Source organism: Henckelia pumila, chromosome 4 (genome assembly GCF_033568475.1).
Source record: "Henckelia pumila isolate YLH828 chromosome 4, ASM3356847v2, whole genome shotgun sequence".
In the NCBI taxonomy this organism is placed as follows: domain Eukaryota; kingdom Viridiplantae; phylum Streptophyta; class Magnoliopsida; order Lamiales; family Gesneriaceae; genus Henckelia; species Henckelia pumila.
This window is the reverse complement of record NC_133123.1, coordinates 72863165-72880787: the sequence shown is the minus strand read 5'-3', so window position 1 is coordinate 72880787 and position 17623 is coordinate 72863165. Positions and strand designations below refer to the sequence as shown.

The 17623-nt window shown below is 35.7% G+C and overlaps 2 protein-coding genes across 8 annotated transcripts; both read right to left on the bottom strand.

Annotated features, from left to right (window-relative positions):
- Positions 1-451: 451 nt before the first annotated feature.
- Positions 452-3057, bottom strand: LOC140866753 (root phototropism protein 3-like). Its single transcript, XM_073271789.1, has 4 exons — positions 2814-3057; positions 2622-2691; positions 1247-2512; positions 452-1030 (listed from the first exon to the last, which is right to left on the bottom strand). The coding sequence occupies exons 1-4, from the start codon at positions 2918-2920 to the stop codon at positions 497-499; spliced, it is 1977 nt and encodes a 658-aa protein (XP_073127890.1). The 5' UTR covers positions 2921-3057; the 3' UTR covers positions 452-496.
- Positions 3058-6098: 3041 nt separating this feature from the next.
- On the bottom strand, positions 6099-10209 carry LOC140860247 (serine/threonine-protein kinase PEPKR2). Of its 7 annotated transcripts, none has more exons than XM_073263169.1 (5): positions 9823-10209; positions 9622-9731; positions 8730-9513; positions 7159-7455; positions 6099-6665 (listed from the first exon to the last, which is right to left on the bottom strand). In XM_073263169.1, exons 3-5 carry the CDS (start codon positions 9478-9480, stop codon positions 6307-6309), a joined length of 1407 nt encoding a protein of 468 aa, XP_073119270.1. In that variant the 5' UTR covers positions 9481-9513; positions 9622-9731; positions 9823-10209; the 3' UTR covers positions 6099-6306. The 7 variants fall into 7 exon arrangements, with proteins under 7 accessions (XP_073119270.1, XP_073119268.1, XP_073119267.1 ...); XM_073263167.1 differs by having other exon boundaries at positions 8730-9532; positions 9622-9711; XM_073263166.1 differs by having other exon boundaries at positions 9622-9711.
- Between the last annotated feature and the right edge of the window lie 7414 nt (positions 10210-17623).

The window sequence follows — 17623 nt, the reverse complement described above, 5'->3', positions numbered from 1 at the left end:
TTATCTCGTAAATTTTTTTATGATTTATTTATTTCATTACCAAGACCTTGTACCACTAAAGGTGCATATTGGTCAAGTTGCATTTTCATATCTAAATAGTATTTGCAAACTCTAAAAATAAGTCATTATGACTTTTTTTTAACAAATTTATAAATAAAAAATATATAATTACTTATTGTTAAAAATTGTAAACACATCAAGATCTCAACAAAATTGTATCCCGTGTGTATGAAATATGAATCATTAATTGTTCCCCGGAACCCAAATTAATAGTAGCAACTTGTAATAATTAATCTGCGAGACAAACAAATCCTTGGAGATCAGCAATAAAAAAATGATGCTTGTTTCTGTAAAAAAAAAAAAAAAAAAACACTTCCCACAGAATATTCCAACAGGAATTCAAGAAAATGATCAGACAAAATCTTGAAAATATTTTACTCAGATGGAAATACACAATATCTTCTTTTTCATGGCTACTGATATGATCAAGTGTTGTTCAAGAAACCGAATTCCGCCATCTTCGTGTCGCTTTTTTAGTCTGTTCTTCATGAGGCCTCGGCTCATTATGTTCTGTCATCTTAGCAAGCTTGCTCAGCTTCTTCCACCCTGCAGCCCAAGCTGATGTTTGCTTGCCTTTTTTCGCCTTATCGAACTGCCTCTGTAGCGTCTCCATGTTCTTCTCCAGTTCAAGATACTTGCCCTTAAAACTTTCGAGTTCAAATTTCAGTGTGTTTATGTCCTTTTTCGCGGTCGCCCAGTCCTCTTGAAACGACTGTGGGGCGCCTTCGAGTAGTGTTCTTCGGTTGGAGATCAAGGGCTGGTGCACGTTGGCTTCCGCGGATTCTTTCGACACATTGTTGGCCACAGCGTTGCTTAGTTTCACTTGCTCAGAGAAGAGGACTTGGAGGACGACTCTGATCGGGAGTCTCTCGTTCTGCGCGGCGTGCATGCATGCGTCGACGGAGAGTTTCTGGCAGTCCATTATCCGGCAGAGCCTCTTCCTTTCGTGCTCTCTCATGGTCGGATGTGCCTGCACTCGAATTTCCCCGTCTTCAAAATGTGTTCGACATATATAGTAGGTGTCTAGAAATTACTTGATCACGGAATGACTTAATTATGTAGACCTTGGTGCGATTTATTTAACTAGCATGATTTACAGGCTCTTGAGTTAAAAAAAAAAAAAAAAATACACGACGAGTTAATTTCAAATTGGAAAACGAAAAATGAAGTTCCCCAAACTTGTTACCTTAAGAAAGGAGTCGACTGCTCGGTACAATCCATCGTGACAAGTTCGCGATGATTCGGGCAGGGCCTCGGCCAGGACCTGGAATTTGGTCAATGACAGATTCCTGTCTCTCGAGACCTCCGTAAGATAACTGTCCACCAGCTTTGCGACCCTCGTCTTGGCGTTGGAACTACTCACTTGTCGAGCCGAATCGAAAAACTTCACATCTGAAACTGAACCTCGATTCGGGCTCGAACTTTCCATCTGTTCTTGAACCAGAAAATGTTCCAAAATCCTCGGAACCAGGTCCACATCGTACACTGTCTCGTTCTTGTTGTAATAGCTAGGTATCAGCAGATCGACCAATTCCCCTTCTTCCAGCTGCATACCGACACGCTTTTCCAGATCCGTGACCAATGCTGGAGCCACTCTGGACATGTTCGCCAGCTGAAGCATCCTGAGAAGGAAGCTACACGAAACACTGTCTCTCTGTGGTGGAATGATACTTATCAGACTTTCAAGAATCATTTTCTGATCATCCTTGGCCTGCTGACTAGGTGCTATTATACCGTCTTTCGAACCCGAAACTATCATGTGTAGCCCTTCTTTCCAGTTGCTATTGCTGCTACTGCCATTGCTGACGGACCCCGAAACCGGGCTCTCTTGAATCGAACAAGGCAGCCATTTGGCAGAGTATTGCATTATAGCAGCTCCAATCAACTCATGCCTCATTCCCTTTACCTTAATCGCGGTTAGGACACGAACAAAATGATCGATCCTTAGTATCGTGACGTCCTCGAACCACCAATCAGGTGGCACTTGATTGTTCCTACTCGGGCTTGAATCTTTGGTTTCGTTCCGTTTCCGGCCGGTGTACTGCCATTTAACACCTTTAGGATCGGCACAAGCTTTCCACGCGATGGATTCGCTACATCTTCGAACAATCTGGAGGTTTTCGGCCCAAGGGGAGAGGATTTCGCAACTTTTCAAGGCTATTATTGGATCCCTCCAAGAAGATAGGACCACATAGTTGAGAAAAGCTTCGGTTTTGAATATGAGATTGCCTTCTTCTTGATCTTCTGTCATTTCTAAGTACTCGGCCGCACATCGTAGGCCGGATATATTGTTTGCCGTTAAATCTACAGCTATTCCATAGCAGAACCTTGCTGCAAGGTCAAAAGATTCTGCCCCTCCCGGAACATCGTCGAGAACTATCTTGTTTATCGTCCTGTCCCGTGATTCATACATGGCTCTGTTCATTTTCCCACTTCTTGTAATGAAAGGATGCTATATGTGGATCAAAAAACCAAGATTCTCGATCATTCTGATGATTATAACTCATGAGGATCGTGATTCTAACCATGTCTTAATAATGGGTTTATAGTAAATTAACTACCTTGTGTAAATGGAAACTGATATCTCCAATCTGAACCAAAAGATCACTGGGAATATCAGTTCCGACGTACCTAGTTTTCAGACAAAATGTTGAATTTCAGGATGCTCGAATTCTTACAATGTCGAAAATCATAATGAAATCCTTTTAACATTTTTTTGTTCATCAAGAATGTCAAATATATATATATCTTACCAAGACTGGCCTTTTTGCACGAAACCATCAATCTTGACTCCTGCATCGCTTGTCGAAAGGACTCCGTTTCGATGATCCCGATCGGGTTCGGGTTCTGCATCCCACATGGTGTGAAGAAAATGACCGAAGCCAAGAATTGAGTTTTGAAGAGAGTCTGTATCAGTTTGGTCTGTGCAAGGGAGCAGGAAACAGCTGATATCTATGTCATTGTTTAGACAAGGTATATGGAACTTGTCGACTCTATTGTTTTGAAAAGATTTGAGATTCGCGTTTATTATCGACTATAACTTTTGATTCGGGTCGTTATAAATTTATTTATGATTGGGCGAAATTAAAATTTGGGATGCAAACTTCTGGTTAAGGAAAATTTACATTAAAAGTGATTTTTTAATATTATAATTGTTGCATTGTAATCCCAAAATATATAAACTTCTGATAACTAGGAGTTAATGAAAAAGTCAAGGAAAGTGGGTGTAATAGTGCATTTTTGATGCTTTTAATGATTTGGAAATATAATTTAATAATAATAAGAGTTAAAAAAAAGAAGACGAAATTTTAATCTATCAATTAAGAGCTTAATTGGTGTTCTAATATTAACCATAGGATGAGCATTTTTAGGGGATTGTGCAGAGAGAGAATAAATTACAAAAGATTTGCTCATTTTTATGACATTTTTTTTAATGAAATTTAATTTGTTCAAAATGTATATTTCAGTGTCATTTTGCTGCTCGTTTTATGCTGATTGCTTAAGAAAATATTGGAAATATTAAATTGTATCACGAAATATATGAGAACAAATTTATACCAAGAATCATCGTAAGGAGAGAAACATTTCGGGTAACGAATTGTTAAAATCTGTGCCCTAATACTTGAAACGTAACTATAGAGTTTTTTTTTTTTTTTTTTTTTAAAAAAAAACTATAAACTTTTGCAAATAATATTTAAAATATCATGCATCGAACTTTCAAATTTTTATTTATTATCTTCCGAAGAATACGAATAAAATGATGTAAATAGTTTAGATTTCGTTAAAAGTGGCAAGAAATACATTGTAATGAATTTTCGTAATTTTCAAGTAAAATAATAAATGAGAAAGTGGACATAATTTGTCTTTTTGTTTTGTTTTTTATTGGATAACATATACGCAAATTATTACAATAAAACTTACTAGATGAAAAAATGGATCCCATTTCTAAATGAAAAAGCCTGCAGAGACAATCAAATGGCACAAGTTGAACACCATTATTAATCACCACACTGCATCTATAATATTATATATAATATAATAGTATGAGCACTTTATAATAATCATTTTGATGTCTAAAAAAAAATCATTTTGATGTCTAAAATTATATCAAAATTTCTTCTTATTTTATCTCAAAATTTACCCCACTTTTATTTAAATTCCATCTCAAATTACTAAATTATTCATATTTTTTCATTAACCTCCGTATTCTATTTTTCTTCTTCTAACTTCCTCGTCAAATTTCGTTCGTTATCAATTCTTATTAAATTATTAGTATAATATTTTTTTGTTATAACTCTCACGTGTATTTATAATTGAGAAAAACATAAAATTAGATGTTTAATAGAAGTGTGGATGCCACACTAGTCACAAATAAAACTACATTCAAGTTTCTTTAAAAAAAAAAAAACTACATTCAAGTTTTCAGCAAAATGCACACAATAAATAAATAAGTTATGAGTTTGTTGAAATAAAATATATTTATAAAACAATAAAAATATATTGAAAATTATTTAAACATATTCTATTCATAAGAAAAACTTTGATGTTTTCCTATTTCCGCTGTTTGCGGCGTGTCTTATCTATTTAATGTATATATATTACAATAATAGTGATGTGAAGTTGATTGGGCCCCACAATAAAATGAAAACATTGAATTCCCAAGCCCCCACATAAATTATTGACGCTTACACATGTCAAAATAGAACATAGGAAAAGAGGACCCTACGAAGTTTTGAGCCTATATATTTGGAAGCTTGGATTCTTTTGATTATTTTTGCATCGCCTTGTCGATTTTTTGTTGTTAGAGTTTCGAACCTCATATTTTATCTTAAAATTTAGTATATTAATATCACGTCGTATTCTTTTGTTTATATTTTTTTCAACTCTATATTTTGAATAAAACATGTACAGTGTGGGTGTGCAGAAATATTACATTATCGATAATTTCTAATTAAAGTTTTTTTGAAAAAAAAGACCTTATTTTATGTAGCAAAAACCATGGGAATTAATTCTTTTTCAAAAAATAATCTTAAAAAAAATATTTTTAAACCCATGAACCTAAATAAAAATTTAGGCTAGTTGAATTCCAGTTCAAGAAGTTGCCACTTGAACAATTTCATAGCTAATCGAGTGGATCTTGGTTACAACTTATGTCACAACTTATGCTCGAGTTACCTCTTGTATATATAAAAAAAAAAGCAATATTAAACAAAATTACAAAGGTTGCATTGGGATCGACGGATTTTAATTGAATTTGAGAAAGTGTTTGAAGCTCGTGTATTTCAAACGAGCTCCTACGTGGGGCCAATTTAGTATGAGAAATCCTATAGCATTAGCAAGTAATTGAAATGTATAAATTCAACCCAATATTGCCAAATGCGCCGTTGCTTGTTTCAGCAAACTTCTAAATCATCTCTCCACAAGTGTCTGAACAAACATAATTCAGGGGTCAAGTCTGTTTCCTTGGAGCCAATTCAGCAATAGATTTCTTGATTCAGGCTCCAAGAAACTAGATATGGGAATATATCTAGGCAGACACAGTTGGATCGAGAGAAGTCGCCCGCACGAAAAAGAAAGAGACCAAAAAAAAAAGGCTATCAAATTTCAAGCTCCATTTCCCCTAAAACACTGGTTTTATTACGCAAAACACATTACCTCATCCTATCATCTTAAATTAAATCCAGGGTTCCTCCGTGTCCGTCGTATATAAACATTCCAGTTTCAGAAGATGGCTCATAAGTTCAAGCCTGAACAGCAGCTCTATCATCCACTACAAGATGCAAGAAACAAATGAAACCAGGAAACTAACCTCAGTATCCCACATGACTTTACACTAATGATTGATTTCGGCCAACTCTATGCGATCTAAACAATGCGTTTTATGGCAGCCGATCCCGAAATCACACTAAGTTGCATATCATATAACAGGTTGTTAGAAAACAAGTATTTTGTCAAATTCCTGCAACCAATCAAGGGCTCGCTATACAGAAACAAGCACTTAATTATGTCATCTTCGCTGTTCACTAGGTCAAACTAAGTTGATAGTAAACAGAATATGATCATTAGCAGTGAATTTCGTGAAGTTAAAGTTCAGTAATTATGTACAGAAGAAGTTAGTTCATCACATACCCACAGTCACAGACACGACTTATTCACCGCCTCTCGGCGTACGACTTTTAAGTTATCTTCAATCCCCGCTATATATAAAACTGCGAGATGCATATCACCGGGTTACAGTCACGGAGGTCAAAATGCTGTACAGAGGTTGCTACTCTTCAAGTTAGAGGAACACTCCTGCTGGATGGGTCTCGAGGGGCTGCATATCCTGCTTCTTTTTGGCTCCGATATTCGAACATGTGAAATTGCCACTGCTAGAACGTCAACCAGGCCATTGTCATCTTCACCTATTTCAGTAGAACTACCAGAAGCTAAGGCTGGATTAGAGTCGTCACTGAGAGAGTTGAAGGACATTATTCGTTCTCTCTCTGACTCTAGTCTATCAGATGTCAGGTGCCTCGAAGTGGATCTTGAATGGTTCTTTATCTTTGTTTTGAGAGTTAGGGTGTTAATAATTGGTTCTGTGTAGAATGAAATCCACGGATGTCCTGGAGGAAAGATAAATTTTTCGAGTTAGCAATAACAGAACTCATGTTTGTGCAGAAGGGTCTCTAGAGTTTCCATCAGAAAATTTGGGAGAATAAGAGAACAAAAAAGGGGTGGGGTTCAAACACAAACCCAGAACGGGATACCCTCGATTTACTTTTTCTCAATTTAGTTTTCAACCCAATAATATGGACACAAATGAATCATATTATTTTATAAGATTCATTCAAAACACTTTACCTCGAGCTTGTATACCACACACACATAACAAGCTAAAAGTACATGGAACAATGTCATGTCCAAACCAATGAAATAAAATTTAGTTCATTTGAGGAATAAAGCAACATGAAGAGTTCTTGATGTTTTCTTATAGATCTGAGTGATGATCCACAAATAATCATCCCACTGACGCAAGATAACCTACATCTCTCAACACACTATTATTTTTCCTAAACAATATCTCAAAGAAAGAATTGGTAAAACGAGATCACTTACTTAAAACTTCATTTGCAGTAAACCTCGTCGAGACACTTCGAGTTAACATTCCAGAGAGCAGGTCACGAGCAGGTTGAGATATTGTTTCCCATATACCACCACTAAAATCTAGTTTTTCCTTCTTGATAGCCTCGAACATAGTTTCCAAGGAATCTCCTTTGAATGGCAGCAGACCAACCAAAAGTGCGTGAAGCAGGATGCCAGCACTCCAGATATCAACCTTCTCTGAGTAATCACCCACAAGAACTTCTGGAGCAACATAGGCAGGACTTCCAACTACACCGGTCAAGCTCTGACCTGCAATTGAAAATGCCTTGTCATAAATGTTTGAACACCTTAAAATATCATTCAGCTCCTTTTTCAAACACCATCACTGGATTAATTTTCCATCATAAGTATTTTCCTATTATTCTTTAAACATGCATGCACCCAAAGTGAGTCAAACTAGTCAACAAAGTTGCAGGAAATCAATTACTCCATCACAGACCCTTTGGTCGTCGACACAATTGCCCACGCCTAGACACACTCCTTGCAAAAGTGGACGATTTCCATAAGCTGATAGAACTTAGATCTTGTTGTTCCATCTAATCTAGTAGATAGATTACATTTATTCTACGTAAATTTAGCCTTTCACTATCCACTATGACTTGTTTCAAGCTTCAAGTTTCAAGAAAATAAAAATGCCCACTTGGTTCTAGTGGTGCTAACTCCTTTTGCCTGTTTTCCTTTTTGTCCAATCCTCTCAGATGAATTGAAAGAAGCAAGTCCAAGTCTTTCTTATTCCCTTTTCCCCAACTTCCCTAGCTCAACAGTGCAACTGCAAGCCTCCTACCATGGAAAGGCAAATACTATGTACAGCATCTTGCTCGTTGTGTGTGTGTGTGTGTGTGTGTGTGTGAGAGAGAGAGAGAGAGAGAGAGAGAGAGAGAGAGAGAGAGGTCATTTATATTAACTGATTCTTGCACTTCAGAGTCTGGTCCGACAATAATTGTTCACATCTACTTTTCAGAGGAATCAGGAACTTGCAAATACTTGACAAGTTAGGAAAAGATAAATTTCGTATACCAGTCCTTGATATGACCTGCTGACTGATCGGGTGAGGTATTCTATTACATAGCCCGCATCAAGTTAAAGAGACTCTTAGAATAACATAATAAGTTGATTCCACAGTTGTCAAATTTAAAAACAATTGAAGCAAAAGGATACCTTTCTACTCACGGATAATCAAATGTTCATTTCATAATACTAACTAAATGGTGACTTGGAAAGATCACCTGAATCAAAACCTTAATTTACTATCAAGTTAAAGAGACTCTTAGAATAACAAAATAAGTTGATTCCACTGTTGTCAAAACTAAAAACTAAAAACAATAAAAGCAAAAGGATACCTTTCTACTCACGGAAATTCAAATGTTCATTTCATAATAATAACCAAAATGGTGACATGGAAAGATCATCTGAATCAGAACCTTATATTACTATGAGACTGCTCAAACACTAAATTAGGTTAAAATCGGAACACATTTTACCCCTACAGAACAGGCATCATAAAGAGTGAATTTTGAAATTACCGTCCAAAATTCTGACCGCTAAACCAAAGTCCGCAAGTTTCACTTGTCCAGAAGTTGTTAGAAGGATATTTTCAGGCTTTATGTCCCTGTGAACAACCCCCATCTCATGGCAGTATCGCACGGCCAGCATCAGTTCCTTGATTATGTTAGCAGCCTTCTGCTCAGAATACAAGCCAAATTTAGCCATCTGATCAAGCAATCGTCCCCCAGAGCAAAGTTCCATTACTAGATGGAAAGATTCGACATCTTCATACACTGCTTTCAATGTCACAACACCCGGGTGACCCGAAAGATGTTGCATTATCTCCACTTCCCGATGCACAATCTCCTCCCCTTTGCGCAAAACCTTGCAAGCGAACTCCTCCCCAGTTGCCTTGCTCTTACACAACACCACCGACCCAAACTTTCCCTTTCCTAATGTTTTAGCCATTTCATAGTCCTGATCTATCTTCTTCTTCCTACCCAATCGAGTTGCTGAATCAATGCATCCTATTTTCCTCTTAAGGCCTCTACCTGGATGTTCCAAACTTGATGTCCCGCATGCCGGAGCAGTGGCGACTCCATTAACAACACTTCGACATGAATCAACAATTTTCGAAACAACTACTTCCTTGCACTTCTTTTTCCTTCTCGAATAATCTTCCAGTGACAAATGTGACCAAAGAATTGCCAATTGTGTTTGTTCCTCCGAAACTTTTTCACATTCTGCTGAGATCTCGACCCCTTTCCTCTTCTTCCCAAGACAATCCATTAAAAAAATCTAAACTTCCGACTTTTTTTATGTCTGTGAAATTATAAGCAACCTTAAAATCAAAGTAAATCTCAGTCTTAACTGAATCTCAAAAAATACTTATCTCAAAAACTTAAACAATCAACTGAAGTCTTCCCTAACCTAAATTTCCCTAATTCCGATCAATCTAAACGCAATCAACCACTGAAGTTAAGGTAGCAACCGATAAGCACTCCTAATTCATGTAACATCCTGCAATTCAGCATCGAAACCTAATGCAATCGAGCCGAAAACCCTGATAAAAATAATAAAAAAAGACAGTTTCCTTCAAGAATCAACTAAAGAAGATCCAAGATCTCTTACCTTCACATGTACAAAGTTTCTTGTATTTTTTTCCTGAGACGCATTCGCGTAAACGGCCGAGAAGTGACACTCATAAACACGATCCTTCAGTTTAAAAACCAATATGCAATTTATTACGACAATCAATGCAGAGAAGAAACCCTAGAAAAATCCTGAACCAAATCCCCCAAATCTCTCCCGGAGAAAATCAGGAAAAATCAAAAGCTCCAGATCCAAAAGGCTGAAACGGGATGAAGACTACATATTTTTTGGGTATATTTACAGACAATTCACGCATCTATTCGTAAATGCAAGAGAGAGGAAGAACGAAAATTGGCAGACGGAAGAGTCTTCTCCAATAGGAAAAAGGGGTAAAGCAGTGCGGTACTTTTCCTGCTGTGTCGTACAGTTCACACTGTATTACTGTACAGTTGGACGCACGCGACCCTTTAAACAACCGCCGATGTTCTTTATTCGCGCGAATCTGAATCCATCCAACGGTGGAGGAAACATCTTGTGGGTTGGTATTAAATGTGAAACCCCGAATTTTTAAGAGCTACCAGATAATTAAATCTTGATTTTTTGAATTATCTTGAATGTGATTGAATGTGATTATATGAGATAAATTTATATAATAAATATTGAATTTTTAAAGTTTGCATATTTGGATAAAATATATGCAAGATATGTAGATTAAACATATCAAATTAGAAAGAATCAAATCTTGAAGATATAATTTTATTCAAACTTTGAAAGCTAAGTGTTCTAGTTGAACCTAACTACTATTGATGTCTTGCATAATTTTCGCTACATTCTCTCTAAATTTTTGAGTAAGGGTTAGAGAAGATGTCAAGCGCTGCAAAGATTTTCTTCAAGTTCGAAAATGCAGCACCAAGTCCAGAATTCTTCAGTGATGCAAATGAGATCATAATCCGATCTTCATCATTCAGTTTGTAGCATAAGATGTTATCAATATGCAGTTCAAATTTCAGTCCGATCCAACGACTATAAATATTCCTACAATTTTTTCAGGAATTCTGCACAAATTCTAATCGAAAAAGAAGCAGCTTCTGTTCGTGATCTAGAAAAGGATACAAACAGCATCCAAACCTGATCTTCACCGTTCACAATTTAGATAACGTCTTTAGGATTGTACAGTCCAAATTTCATATCGATCCGACGGTTTGATATGTTTCCAAACTTTCGGCAAGTTGACTGAATTTTTTAAAGATAAAAACTTCACCAATTCAAGTAGTTCGATCTCGTATGAATAGAATCTGAAAGTGGGCTTTGTGTTTTAAAATTATACGTATGTTTTAAAATTCGATCGTTCATGATATTGTGAAACCTTGTTAAATACTTTCCATTCTTGATACGATTTTGTGAAAAGTATGTTTTTATGGCACTATTATGATTTGAATTAAGAGTGGAAAAAAAATTTACGAACCATGATAAGTTAAGACCCTGATGAGATGGGTAATAATAACCGATCTATGACCTCATCCCTTAGAGAGATTACATATATGAGACTGATCATTTAGCCACGAATAAGGAGATGAATTTCAGTGTCATGTCATGTCAAGTCATGTTACATATGATAAGTCAAGTTACGTTATGATATATATATATATATATATATATATATATATTAAGTGTTCGTATGATCGATTGGCCCCCAATTGCTGAGCGACACCCGATCTCTTACCCCTTAATTTTTTTCCTAGATGATACCGAGAAACAGTTAGAAGAAAAAAAACACGCTATGTTTTGGGTATGATGATGAGAATAGAACTTTTTGATTTATTTTTGTTAATTTTGGATTTCTATCGTTAGTATTATGATTATTTTAAAGTTATAAGACACTTCCGCAAGTTTCATTCGCTTTTGAATTTTTGAGTTGTAAAGATAATATTTTGGAGTTTATTTATGAAAAAGACTGGTTTGGTTTAGACTGTACTACGAGGCTGACTATTTTTATAATTTGTGTGAATTTGAAACAACGCCGATGACATGTCTCGATCGCGGGGCGTGAAATTTAAGTGGTATCAGAGCCGCTAGGTTCATAATCCGGATGGGATTCTGTACAGAAAAATTTTGACATCGTCAAACTTAGCCCGACGTATCCTGACTCAAAAAGACCCAATAAATCAAACACATACTTTCGGCAAATTTAGTCCAAATTTCATATCGATCAGACGGTTTGATATGTCTCCAACCTTTCGGCAAGTTGACTGAATTTTTTAAAGATAAAAGCTGCACCAATTCAAGTAGTTCGATCTCGCATGAATAGAATCTGAAAGTGGGCTTTGTGTTTTAAAATTATACGTATGTTTTAAAATTTGATCGTTCATGATATTTTGAAACCTTGTTAAATACTTTCCATTCTTGATACGATTTTGTGAAAAGTATGTTTTTATGGCACTATTATGATTTGAATTAAGAGTGGAAAAAAAATTTACGAACCATGATAAGTTAAGGCCCTGATGAGATGGGTAATAATAATCGACCTATGACCTCATCCCTTAGAGAGATTACATATAGGAGACTGATCATTTAGCCACGAATAAGGAGATGAATTTCAGTGTCATGTCATGTCAAGTCAAGTTACATATGATAAGTCAAGTTACGTTATGATATATATATATATATATATATATATATATATATATATATATATATATATATATATATATATATATTTTAAATGTTCGTATGATCGATTGGCCCCCAATTGCTGAGCGACACCCGATCTCTTACCCCTTACTTTTTCTCCTAGATGATACCGAAAAACAGTTAGAAGAAAAAAACACGCTATGTTTTGGGTATGATGATGAGAATAGAACTTTTTGATTTATTTTTGTTAATTTTGGATTTCTATCGTTAGTATTATGATTATTTTAAAGTTATAAGACACTTCCGCAAGTTTCATTCGCTTTTGAATTTTTGAGTTGTAAAGATAATATTTTGGAGTTTATTTATGAAAAAGACTGGTTTGGTTTAGACTGTACTACGAGGCTGACTATTTTTATAATTTGTGTGAATTTGAAACAACGCCGATGACATGTCTCGATCGCGGGGCGTGAAATTTAAGTGGTATCAGAGCCGCTAGGTTCATAATCCGGATGGGATTCTGTACAGAAAAAATTTGACATCGTCAAATTCAGACTTAGCCCGACGTATCCTGACTCAAAAGGACCCAATAAATCAAACACATACTTTCGGCAAATTTAGTCCAAATTTCATATCGATCAGACGGTTTGATATGTCTCCAACCTTTCGGCAAGTTGACTGAATTTTTTAAAGATAAGCTGCACCAATTCAAGTAGTTCGATCTCGCATGAATAGAATCTGAAAGTGGGCTTTGTGTTTTAAAATTATACGTATGTTTTAAAATTCGATCGTTCATGATATTTTGAAACCTTGTTAAATACTTTTCATTCTTGATACGATTTTGTGAAAATTATGTTTTTATGGCACTATTATGATTTGAATTAAGAGTGGAAAAAAAATTTACGAACCATGATAAGTTAAGGCCCTGATGAGATGGGTAATAATAACCGACCTATGACCTCATCCCTTAGAGAGATTACATATAGGAGACTGATCATTTAGCCACGAATAAGGAGATGAATTTCAGTGTCATGTCATGTCAAGTCAAGTTACATATGATAAGTCAAGTTACGTTATGATATATATATATATATATATATATTTTAAATGTTCGTATGATCGATTGACCCCCAATTGCTGAGCGACACCCGATCTCTTACCCCTTACTTTTTCTCCTAGATGATACCGAGAAACATTTAGAAGAAAAAAAACACGCTATGTTTTGGGTATGATGATGAGAATAGAACTTTTTGATTTATTTTTGTTAATTTTGGATTTCTATCGTTAGTATTATGATTATTTTAAAGTTATAAGACACTTCCGCAAGTTTCATTCGCTTTTGAATTTTTGAGTTGTAAAGATAATATTTTGGAGTTTATTTATGAAAAAGACTGGTTTGGTTTAGACTGTACTACGAGGCTGACTATTTTTATAATTTGTGTGAATTTGAAACAACGCCGATGACATGTCTCGATCGCGGGGCGTGAAATTTAAGTGGTATCAGAGCCGCTAGGTTCATAATCCGGATGGGATTCTGTACAGAAAAATTTTGACATCGTCAAATTCAGACTTAGCCCGACGTATCCTGACTCAAAAAGACCCAATAAATCAAACACATACTTTCGGCAAATTTAGTCCAAATTTCATATCGATCAGACGGTTTGATATGTCTCCAACCTTTCGGCAAGTTGACTGAATTTTTTAAAGATAAAAGCTGCACCAATTCAAGTAGTTCGATCTCGCATGAATAGAATCTGAAAGTGGGCTTTGTGTTTTAAAATTATACGTATGTTTTAAAATTTGATCGTTCATGATATTTTGAAACCTTGTTAAATACTTTCCATTCTTGATACGATTTTGTGAAAAGTATGTTTTTATGGCACTATTATGATTTGAATTAAGAGTGGAAAAAAAATTTACGAACCATGATAAGTTAAGGCCCTGATGAGATGGGTAATAATAATCGACCTATGACCTCATCCCTTAGAGAGATTACATATAGGAGACTGATCATTTAGCCACGAATAAGGAGATGAATTTCAGTGTCATGTCATGTCAAGTCAAGTTACATATGATAAGTCAAGTTACGTTATGATATATATATATATATATATATATATATCTATATATATATATATATATATATTTTAAATGTTCGTATGATCGATTGGCCCCCAATTGCTGAGCGACACCCGATCTCTTACCCCTTACTTTTTCTCCTAGATGATACCGAAAAACAGTTAGAAGAAAAAAACACGCTATGTTTTGGGTATGATGATGAGAATATAACTTTTTGATTTATTTTTGTTAATTTTGGATTTCTATCGTTAGTATTATGATTATTTTAAAGTTATAAGACACTTCCGCAAGTTTCATTCGCTTTTGAATTTTTTAGTTGTAAAGATAATATTTTGGAGTTTATTTATGAAAAAGACTGGTTTGGTTTAGACTGTACTACGAGGCTGACTATTTTTATAATTTGTGTGAATTTGAAACAACGCCGATGACATGTCTCGATCGCGGGGCGTGAAATTTAAGTGGTATCAGAGCCGCTAGGTTCATAATCCGGATGGGATTCTGTACAGAAAAAATTTGACATCGTCAAATTCAGACTTAGCCCGACGTATCCTGACTCAAAAAGACCCAATAAATCAAACACATACTTTCGGCAAATTTAGTCCAAATTTCATATCGATCAGACGGTTTGATATGTCTCCAACCTTTCGGCAAGTTGACTGAATTTTTTAAAGATAAGCTACACCAATTCAAGTAGTTCGATCTCGCATGAATAGAATCTGAAAGTGAGCTTTGTGTTTTAAAATTATAAGTATGTTTTAAAATTCGATCGTTCATGATATTTTGAAACCTTGTTAAATACTTTTCATTCTTGATATGATTTTGTGAAAATTATGTTTTTATGGCACTATTATGATTTGAATTAAGAGTGGAAAAAAAATTTACGAACCATGATAAGTTAAGGCCCTGATGAGATGGGTAATAATAACCGACCTATGACCTCATCCCTTAGAGAGATTACATATAGGAGACTGATCATTTAGCCACGAATAAGGAGATGAATTTCAGTGTCATGTCATGTCAAGTCAAGTTACATATGATAAGTCAAGTTACGTTATGATATATATATACATATATATATATATATATATATATATATATATATTTTAAATGCTCATATGATCGATTGGCCCCTAATTGTTGGGAGACACCCGATCTCTTATCCCTTACTTTTTCTCCTAGATGATACCGAGAAACAGTTAGAAGAAAAAGAACACGCTATGTTTTGGGTATGATGATGAGAATAGAACTTTTTGATTTATTTTTGTTAATTTTGGATTTCTATCGTTAGTATTATGATTATTTTAAAGTTATAAGACACTTCCGCAAGTTTCATTCGCTTTTGAATTTTTGAGTTGTAAAGATAATATTTTGGAGTTTATTTATGAAAAAGACTGGTTTGGTTTAGACTGTACTACGAGGCTGACTGTTTTTATAATTTGTGTGAATTTGAAACAACGCCGATGACACGTCTCGGTCGCGGGGCGTGAAATTTAAGTGGTATCAGAGCCGCTAGGTTCATAATCCGGATGGGATTCTGTACAGAAAAAATTTGACATCGTCAAATTCAGACTTAGCCCGACGTATCCTGACTCAAAACGACCCAATAAATCAAACACATACTTTTGTATGACCCATGATGTTTTTCGCTCGAATTCGATTGTTGGACCCTCGAAATCGCGTTTTTACTATTTCAGCAAAATTCTAGATGACCCATAACTTTTTGTAGGATCTCGGAAATCGATTCCATCGACTGTCCCATACTCTTTGTGATATGTAGTTTTGACCCTAAGAAGATCTCAAAATTTTCCAGTTTTGAAAATTTTCTTGAAAATCTCGTTCGACATAGGAAATGATCTGTATACCCCTAATAAATAACTGCGACCTGTGCTATAACAATCATCATGTCAACCACGAATAATACGAGAATCTACCACCAGGATTTGGGTTTCGCAAAGAAGACCTTAAAACCATCGCAACTATTGTGGCAACAACTTTTCCAGGTTTGGGAAACCCAACGACGAGACACCTCCTCCACCACTTGATCAAAATGGGATCAAATAAAATTATGAACTTCTCTATAAGAATCGAACCACAATGTTCAAGGGAGACATCGACCCATAAGTTGGTCGAAACTGGATGAAAAATATCGAGACCCAACTACGAATACTGGAGGTTCCTGAGGCACTTAAAGTAGATGTGATAGTGCTTTTCTTGGATGACAAAGAAATTAGTGGTGGGAAGAAATCTCGTTATCCATGAAAACTGTTGGACCAATCACGTGGAGCAGTTCCATGACGCTTTTTTGAAGTAATATTATCTAGCCAAGGTTTGATACAGAAGCAGAGCGAGTTTGAAAATTTCAATCAAACTTCGGATATGTCAGTAGTGGAATATACTTCCAAATGCAATGCCCTTGGGACTTATGCCCAAAATCTTATGGCTGATGAGGTTTCAAAGTTGCATCCCTTCAAGAAGTGTATGAATAGCCGAATCCAATCAGCTTTAGAAGTCTACAAGAACAACAATTTTGAAGACCTGATGAGCGCACCCATCTGAGCCGGATGTCAAGCGACGAGATGATGAATTCAAGAACAAGCTACCCCTCGCTGTTCAATCCTCTCAAAACAAACAGAAGTACAAACACCTAAATGAGTCTGGTGGATCGTCCAAAGGGATCCTTGCTGCCCTAGACAATCCAAAACTCAATCCATGCTCTTCTTGCAACTTTCGACACGCAGGAGAATGTCTTCGGAAAACTGGTTCTTGTTTCAATTGTGAAAAACTAGGATATCGAATTGCTGATTGTCCCGAATCCATAAAGTCAAGAACGGGACTAAATGCTAGCGCTAATCAAGGCAAGCTTAAGGAAAATAAGCCAATGCTCATGTGTTTTCCATCAACAAAGAAAAAGATGATCTCAAACTAGAGAATATTCTTGTTGTGCAAGAATTTTCAGATGTCTTCCCAAAAGTTCTACACTGGATTATTCTAGATCGAGAGATATAGTTTGAGATCAATTTAGTACCCGGTGCTATCCCAAGCTCAAAGGCACTGTACCAAATGGTCCAGTAGAACTCAAGGAGTTAAATGAGCAACTGCAAGAACTGTTAAATAAAAAGAAAATCCAACCAAG